Source organism: Primulina eburnea, chromosome 17 (assembly GCF_022965805.1).
Source record: "Primulina eburnea isolate SZY01 chromosome 17, ASM2296580v1, whole genome shotgun sequence".
NCBI classification, from domain to species: Eukaryota; Viridiplantae; Streptophyta; class Magnoliopsida; order Lamiales; family Gesneriaceae; genus Primulina; species Primulina eburnea.
This window is the reverse complement of record NC_133117.1, coordinates 21,486,000-21,495,655: the sequence shown is the minus strand read 5'-3', so window position 1 is coordinate 21,495,655 and position 9,656 is coordinate 21,486,000. Positions and strand designations below refer to the sequence as shown.

At 44.9% G+C, this 9,656-nt stretch overlaps 1 protein-coding gene across 1 annotated transcript; it reads left to right on the top strand.

Moving 5' to 3' along the window:
- Positions 1-2,376: 2,376 nt before the first annotated feature.
- Positions 2,377-2,868, top strand: LOC140817940 (uncharacterized). Its single transcript, XM_073177732.1, has one exon. The coding sequence runs from the start codon at positions 2,377-2,379 to the stop codon at positions 2,866-2,868; it is 492 nt and encodes a 163-aa protein (XP_073033833.1).
- Positions 2,869-9,656: the final 6,788 nt, after the last annotated feature.

Sequence of the window (9,656 nt, the reverse complement as noted above, 5' to 3'; positions counted from 1 at the left end):
ATTACTTGATTATAGTAGTTGAACCTTAGTTGAACTATATAAATGTTGTACAAGATTTATATTATTATACAGATTTGTATAATAGCATGATTCCATTACCTTCCGCATTTTATTTTAAAAAGAAAAATTTTTAGACCCTGTTTATCTTAATTGATAATTAAATCCCAAAGATGATTAAGAAGAAGATCAGCGTCCGGGTCCCCACAAGTACTAGGTGTAGCATATACAAAAAACACAAAAATGTCATACATTGTGTGTTGAGAAATCGTTACCTATCAACCTCTTGAGGTTGATGATGGCTCCAACCAAGATGTAAACAACTTAGCTCTTGAAAGGTTGACCTTCTACAAGCTTCCCTTTGAGCCCGCCTTGCTCAAATATTAAGCCCACCACCAACAAGCTATATCCACTCTAATTTTGCACTAGAAAAATTAGAGCATTTTTCTTTGAGAAGTGATTTCTTTTCTCAACTCTTTAAGAAAAAAAATGAGAGAAAACTTGGAGAATAATGTGTCAAGGTTTCGGCCACTTCAAGCTTTAATGGGGGGAAGGGAGACTAGCCTTGGTAGTGTAAAAAGTTGTTGGCATGTATGACACATGTCTTGAATATTGAGAAAGTTGTCTCCCAACTCTTCACCTCCCATGCATGCAAGTCTTATTTGATTTTTAACAATTAAAAATCCATGGACTTATTTTTAATTATCTCAAACATATTTGAGACTAATTAAACATTACTAGAATTTACTCAAGTCACTAGTTGAATAATTATTTTAATATTGGGCTCTACAAGACCCAATATGATTTAATTAATTCAACACTTGAATTAATTTAATTATTTGGACTCTACTAGGTCCATTAGTGTTTAATTAATTCAACACTTGAATTAATATAATTTAGTCCATAATAATGTTTATGAAAATCACAATTTTCAAATACATTATTTATTTGGCCAACTTTTAATCTAGGAACACTTCCATAAATTAAAAGTCACATTTCTCTCATAGAAGTCATACTTCTATTTTATTTATGCTTATAAACTCATTTACAAGTCGTTCAACACTTTGAGCAATTTTACTTCTCAACGGGATCTAGAAAGCCAGTACTTGTGTGGCCCTCAATGGTTCATTGATACAACTAGCCGTGGGTTCACATCTCCATGTGATTCGGACTAAACATGTCCTTATATGAGCATACCCCAATTGCTCCATTCTTAATTATCAACTCCTTGATAACGAGAACGTTAGAACTCAAGTCTGATAGTACCCAACCAATCATGTTAAACGCCTAGCAGCATCGCTTACATGATTCCCTAGGTATCAAATGATAGTGCCTGCAAGAACCATTCAATTATGGTTAGCGTACAGTACGGTCCCTTCAACTCATATATCCCGACCGATTCGACAACCATTGGTTTATCGAGAGTTGTCAATGAATTGATACTATGTGTCATGTCGTAGTTGCATCGATGGTGTAATCTATGAAACCCCTTTCATAATTACCACCATACTCTGATCAGAGATTTCAATCTACATACACATGAGAACACATAGGATATCCATACCCGAAGGTAAGCGGTGAATCCCCGACTACAATGCATCGACTCCTATATGTTTCGACAGAACACCCAACCTTGTCACCTGATGACCCATGAGAGTCGGCAAACAAGCCAAAGTGTAATTCTAGCACATAGAGTCTCAATGTTGTCCCGGGTCATAAGGACTAATGGTGTACAACCATAAACTAGGACGTTTCCACTCGATAAGTGAGAACCACTTGGAAAGTCCTTTATGGAGGGTTGTTCAGTTCATTTTACAAGGAGCACCTATCTGCATGTTCGGACATCACAATGTCCCCTACCAATGAAACATGGTACTCACATCGCAGATACTAGTCTCTAACTCGAGCGGCCTATATCCTTCTTTGCGGCGGCTGAATCGACTAGGAACTGTTTAGAATATACAGTATTCCAAATATGAGTTTCATGATACTCATCATATGAGCATCTCATATTATTTCTACTATTTGTATATTCAAGGACTTTATCTATGCAACTAGCATGGGTATACAGATAAAGAAGTGCCAAAATAATAATTTCAAATATTATTAAAATAAAGATCGTTTATACATAGAGTTTCATTGTGAACACTCGGCCAACACTTGGCTCGACGAGCACCTACTCTAACAATGCCAGCATCCCATCCCCCTCGAGATAAGTCTAGACAGTCACCTTGGTTGTCTAGACGTCCCGGACCAAATATTCCTCCAAAGTCAACAAACACCCCGAGCGGAAGCAAAAGGGGAAAAGCGAATTCTCGGGAAGAAAGGGGCAGACCAGCAGAGAGGAAGGACCCTTCCCCAAGCTGAGGAGTAATTAAAATGATTTCGAGGGTGTCCACCAATGGCGATTCCAACCGGGCCCGAAAATCCAGAAGCAGGAGGGAATGCTTAGAGATCGATGTGAGGAGAAGAGACGAGCCAGTCATAAGCTTCGGACCAGAGGACCTCAGAGGAGTTAGTCTACCCCACAATGACGCTCTAGTCATTCAGGTCCGAGTGGCTAACTATGATGTGTTGAGGGTATTTGTTGACAATGGTAGCTCTGTCAATGTGATATTTAAGGAAGCCCTGGTCCAAATGGATTTACACGAGTATCAATTAGAGTCGGTTGAGACTGCCTTGTTTGGTTTTTTTGGACATGATGTGTACCCTGATGGGGAAATCACTCTACCCCTGACCCTGCGCACTGGAGATCTGAGGAAGACTGTGATGACTGTTTTTACAGTGGTGGATGCCTCATCCTCGTACAATATCATATTGGGAAGGCCGGCCATGAATGAGATGAGAGCCGTGGCCTCCACTTATCACTAGAAAATTAAATTCCCAGTGCGAGGACAGGTTGGGGAGGTCAAGGGAGATCAGCCCTCTTCTCGGAGGTGTTATGGGGAGACAGTCCGGGTAGATCAAAAGATGGCAAGGAGGGAAGGGAAGGAGAAAGAATGTCAAGAAGGGGTCCAAGAGAGAGAAGTGCACTTTGTTGCTGAGGAAGAGCAAGAAGTGGTGGAAATTGAGCCAGGAAAGCACGTCCGGGTGGCCCGAGACATTAGCACGCCCACCCAGATAAATCTCTTACAATGTTTAAAAACTAACATTATTGTTTTCGTCTGGTCTCAACAGGAGTTGGCCGGGATCTCGCCCCAAGTGGCCGAACATAAATTGAACGTCCTCCCGGGATCCCGGCCCGTGAAGCAAAAGAAGAGGCATTTTGGCCCTGAAAAAAATAAGGTAATTGAAGAGCAAGTGGAAGAGTTGGTGAGGGCCGGGCATATCAGGGAAGTCCAGTTCCCTACCTGGCTATCAAATGTGGTCCTCGTCCCAAAATCCACGGAGAATTTGAGGATGTGTGTTGATTTCAGGGACTTGAATAAAGCTTGCCCCAAAGATTGTTATCCACTCCCCCGGATTGATCAGCTGGTAGATTCCACTTGTGGATGCGAGTTATTAAGCTTTCTGGATGCATATCACGGGTACCACCAAATCCCCTTGGATCTGGAAGATCAAGATAAAGCCTGTTTTGTCACCTTCGGGGGCACCTTTTGCTATGTTGTTATGCCTTTTTGTTCGAAGAATGCGGGAGATACGTACCAACGCTTGATGAATCTTGTCTTCCAAAAGCAAATAGGTCGTGTAGTGACCCGTTCCAGAATCACCTACTAATCAGAACTTAAGCATGCAATTAACTTAATAAAACTGAATCAGATAAACAGCGGAAAAACAACATATACAGCCCGATCGAATCAGTAAGTACGAATACTAAAACAACCAAATCAAACTAAATCCCAAGAATAAAATACCAGCAACTACAGGTCAACCCCTGCTAGCTCCCTGTCCTCTCCCTCCTGGACCGTCCAACCTGAGGCCTGCCCCATCGAATAGGGTGTCCAAAACAGAGATAAACCGAGGACGTGAGCATAAAACGCTCAGTACCGAAAGAATGAGTATACAAGACTATGACATGCATGTATGCAAAATGTACTGGATACCAGGGTCTGGGTATAACGAAAAACTGCTCAGGCAAATGACGTCAAGGTATGTAGCACTCTGCGCCGTCGCACCAGGAGGTGGCTCCCATACCATAAACCTGTGGATATACCGGTATCCTGACCACCGTCGGCCAACGGGGTCCAACCATCCACAACAACCGAGGGCTGAGCACCCTCTGAACAGGCTATCTCAAAAGATAAACAGGCCCAACATGATTATGCAAATGCCGCATAATAAACCATGCATCATATGTCAGATAATAATGCAACACATAAACATGCAACACATAGTAAAGCATACTCAACCAGGATATCTCGGATAGTACTTCCGTACCTCAAACCAGTAGATCCTAGTAATCAGCCCTAGAATCAAGCCTACAATCCAAGTGATACCATATCACTAAACCACATCTAAAAGCCTTAACTAGACTAATAGATACTTCCAAATCTCAAGGGAACCTAGAACCATACCTGCGTCCGTAGTCAGCCCACTGATGCCGCTAGCTCCCAACTAGAGCACAGCTCCGCTACAAAGCCAGTAGCTCCCTGCTAGTGCCCGAACCTCGGGAAAAGCTAGAAACCCATCAGAAACGACTAAAACGCTCTGGAACTCTCGGAATTGGTAATTGAAAAGTGAAGCCTCGCGCCTCTATTTATAGACGACGATCGGACGATCCGATCCACTTCGGAAGATCCGATCCTGTGCACTTCGGACGATCCGATCCACTTCGGACGTTCCGAACTCTGCATGTCTTCCACGTGTCCAGCCACCTGTCTTCGGACGATCCGAACCTCTTCGGACGATCCGAACCCTGACACGGTCTACTGTTGACAAGACTCGGTCTGACACCGAACCGAACGGTCCATCCGAACCCACTTCGGACGATCCGAACCTCTTCGGACGGTCCGATCCTGGTTCGTTCCTTCCGAACTCGCAGAATATAATTAATCCAATAATTACTCAATTTAGGCATCGGGATACTACATTCTCCCCCTCTAAAAAGGATTTCGTCCGCGAAATCGAGTCTGAAGAATAACAATTCTGAACAATCAATACATTCATCTCAAGAATGAATTACAAATTGAAAGCCCAACTGAAATTACAATCATAACTGAAAATGCTACAACTAGAACAACTCAGGATGCTCTGACCGCATGCGACTCTCTAGTTCCCAAGTAGCTTCTTCAGTACCTCGGCGCTGCCACTGCACTAAGACAAGAGGAATAGTCTTATTCCGCAGTACCTTATCCTTCCGGTCTAAGATCGAAACCGGTCTTTCTACAAAAGACAAATCCGGATTCAACTGAACTTCTGTCGGATGCAAAACATGGGACTCATCCGCTACGTATCGTCTCAACAAGGACACATGAAACACATTGTGAACACTAGACAGATACGGTGGCAAGGCTAATCTGTAGGCCAAATCTCCCACACATTCCAAGATCTCAAAAGGACCAATGAATCTCGGAGATAGCTTACCCTTGAGTCCAAATCTCAGAATCCTCCGAAAAGGTGATACCTTGAGAAACACTTTCTCGCCTGCATCAAAATGAAGAGGCCTGCGCTTGGTGTTCGCATAACTCGCTTGTCGATCCTGAGCAGTCTTAATCCGCTGCTTGATCACAAGAACTTTATCCTTGGCCTGCTGAATCAATTCTGGACCCTCGACCTGTCGTTCTCCGACTTCCTCCCAGAACAGAGGAGTACGACAACGTCGACCATACAACGCTTCAAACGGAGACATACCAATACTCCTATGAAAGCTGTTGTTGTATGCAAACTCTATCAGTGGCAAATGATCCTGCCAAGCTGGCCCGAAATCCATCACACAAGACCTCAACATATCCTCAAGCGTACGAATAGTCCTCTCTGACTGTCCGTCAGTCTCTGGGTGATACGCAGTACTCAAACTCAAAGTAGTGCCCAAAGCTTGCTGAAAGCTACCCCAAAATCTAGACGTAAATCGAGGATCTCTGTCACTAACGATACTCACAGGCACACCATGAAACCGTACAATCTCCTGAATGTACAACCGTGCCATCCGATCGAAAGTGAAATCTCTGTTATACGGAAGAAAATGGGCAGACTTGGTAAGCCGATCTACTACAACCCAGATAGCATCTCTATTCCCCACAGACATAGGCAAGTGAGTCACGAAGTCCATCGTGATATGCTCCCACTTCCACTCCGGAATAGGAAGATTCTGCAACAAACCTCCAGGTCGTCGATACTCTGCCTTTACCTGCTGACAGACCAGGCACTTGGAGACATACTGATAAACATTGCGTTTCATACCTTTCCACCAAAATCGAGTCCTTAAATCTTTATACATCTTGTTGCTCCCCGGATGAACACTCAACTTGCTACGATGAGCCTGGGACAAAATCTCCTCCCTCAAAGTGTCATCCTCCGGTACAACAACACGACCAGATAAGCACAAAAGACCCTGAGACTGATAGTGGAAACCAGAAGTATTATCTCCATCAGCCAACCGAGCTAATTTCTGAACCTTAGAATCAGACATCTGAGCATCTCTAATCCGAGAGTACAACACTGGTTCAGACAAAATAGTAGCCACACGGATACTCTCTGATCCCTTCCGATGCTTATAATTGAATCCCATCGAACAGAAATCCTGAATAATCCCAGATACAGCACAAGTCTGAAGAGCAGACAATCTCACCTTGCGACTAAGAGCATCAGCCGTGAGATTCGCAGATCCTGGATGATACTTGATCTCACAATCATAATCCTTGAGTAGATCCATCCAGCGACGCTGACGCATGTTCAACTCTGCCTGAGTGAACAGATACTTCAAACTCTTATGATCGGTGAAAATCTCAAATCGCTCACCATACAGATAATGGCGCCAGATTTTCAAAGCAAAAACGATCGCTGCTAATTCCAGATCATGAACAGGATAGTTCTCCTCATGAGGCTTCAACTGCCTCGACGCATAAGCAATCACATGCTCATTCTGCATCAAAACACACCCTAGACCCTGCAAAGAGGCGTCGGTGTAAACACTAAAACCACCAGATCCAGCCGGTAAGGCCAAAACAGGCGCAGATGTCAACCGTCTGCGAAGCTCCAAGAAACTCTCTTCGCACTCTGATGTCCACTCAAATGAAACATCTTTCCGAGTGAGCTGAGTAAGTGGCTTAGCAATCTGAGAGAAGTTAACAATGAAGCGGCGATAATACCCAGCCAATCCCAGAAAACTGCGGATCTCGGCTACTGTCGTCGGACGCGACCAGTTCAATACCGCCTCCACCTTGCTCGGGTCAACTGAAACTCCCTCGCTAGAAATAACATGACCAAGGAATACAACCCTGTCAATCCAAAACTCGCATTTACTCAACTTCGCATAAAGCTGATTCTCGCGAAGTGTCTGTAAAATAATTCTCAAGTGTTGTACGTGTTCTCGCTGATCACGCGAATAGATTAAGATATCATCTATGAACACCACAACAAATTTATCCAAGAAGTCTCGAAATACCCGATTCATCAGATCCATAAAAACTGCTGGTGCATTCGTCACCCCAAAAGGCATAACCAGAAACTCATAATGCCCATACCGGGTCCTGAATGCAGTCTTTGATATATCTCCCTGATGAACTCGAAGTTGATGATAACCAGACCTTAAATCGATCTTGGAATACACAGAGGTACCTTGCAGTTGATCAAATAAATCATCAATCCGTGGCAACGGATACTTATTCTTTATCGTAGCACGATTCAACTGCCGATAATCTATGCAGAGCCGCATAGAACCATCCTTCTTTTTGACAAAAAGAACTGGTGCTCCCCACGGGGACACACTGGGTCGAATATACCCCTTGTCAAGAAGATCCTGCAACTGCTGTTTCAATTCTTGCATCTCTGATGGAGCTAAACGATAAGGAGCTCTGGAGATTGGTGCCGTGCCTGGCACTAAATCAATGCTGAAATCCACTTCCCGAACTGGAGGAAAACCAGGAATCTCCTCGGGAAAAACATCCGGAAAATCGCAAACCACTGGAATATCACTGACCCCGACACTGTCTGCGGACGAATCAATAGCATAGATAAGGTAGCCTTCCCCGCCCGACTCTAAGGCACGACAGGCTTTCAGAGCAGAAACCACAGGCATCGGGGGTCGCGCTCCCTCTCCATAGAAAAACCAACTGTCGCCCTCCACTGGACGAAACTGCACGAACTTCTGGTAACAGTCCACAGTAGCTCTATACACAGTCAGCACATCTATTCCCAGAATGCAATCAAAATCCTCCATCGCAAGAATCATCAAATTAGCAGTTAAGATATTACCCTCAAACTCTAGAGGACAACCCATCACTAGACGTTTAGCTAACACCGAATGACCCATCGGTGTGGAAACAGATACCACAATGTCCAAAGAAGTGAAAGGTAAAGCATGACGCTTAGCAAACCTCGCAGATATAAATGAATGCGATGCACCAGTATCAATGAGAACGTAAGCAGGTAATCCACATAAATTACAAATACCTGCAATAACTCTCTCGTTCTCCTCAGCAGCCTGATCCTGGTTAAGAGCAAAGACCTGCCCTTGAGTACGCGGTCGGAGGTTAGAGCCCTGAGTAGACTGTCCCTGCTGTGGCCTCTGATGAACTGAAGCCTGAGAACCAGATCCTGATCCTCCACCCATCTGTGGACAATCTCTCTTCATGTGGCCCATCTCACCGCACCTGAAACAAGCACCCGCAACTCTGCGACAACGCTCTGTCGGATGGTCCTTCCCGCAATGCTGACACGGGCCCTTCTTCTTCCCAAAATGGTGAACTCCTCCAGATCCAGAGGAAGAAGAAGTAGATCCAGCCTTCTTAAATGATTGGGCACGGGGACCCAAAGAACTAGTAGGACGAGCAGACTGCATGGCTCGACCCCTCAGCAAACTGCCCTCTGCCTGGCGACAACGGTTCACAAGGCCCTCATACGACGTCGGATCATCACAGACCACGACCCGATCATAAATCTCCTGATTGAGGCCCTGAAGAAAATGATTATACTTGGCCACCGCATTGTCACTGACGTGCGGAACATATGGGAGCAACTCAAAGAACTTCTGCTGATACTCATCAACAGACAAACTCCCCTGCTTCAGATTGATCAACTCAATCGCCTTGGTCTGCAGAAGAGCTGGCGGAAAGTAAAGCAGCATGAAAGCAGCTCGGAAATCGGCCCAAAGAACTCGGCCCTGACGCTGAACTATCGGTGCAGAGGTAGACCTCCACCACTTACGTGCACCGCCCTCCAGCAAGAAATCAAGGGTATCCATCTGCTGCTCCGCCGAGCACTGGAAAGACTTGAAACAGCTCTCCATCCTCTCAAGCCAGTTCTCCGCAACATCCGGAGTCTCGCCGCCCGAAAGAGGTTTCGGCCCCATCTGCAAGAACCTATGCATACTGAAACTCCGAGGCTCATCTCGTCGGTGTGGACGACGTTCCCGATGCTCTCGACGACGCTCCCGATCGTCGCGGTCTCCCCAGCGTCCCACGCTGCCATGACTACTAGCATCGTCGTCAAAACCAGACATCTCTACAAAAAGTCACCAGAGATTAGACCCAAAAGAACAGTTCTAAATCCCAAAATCTTAA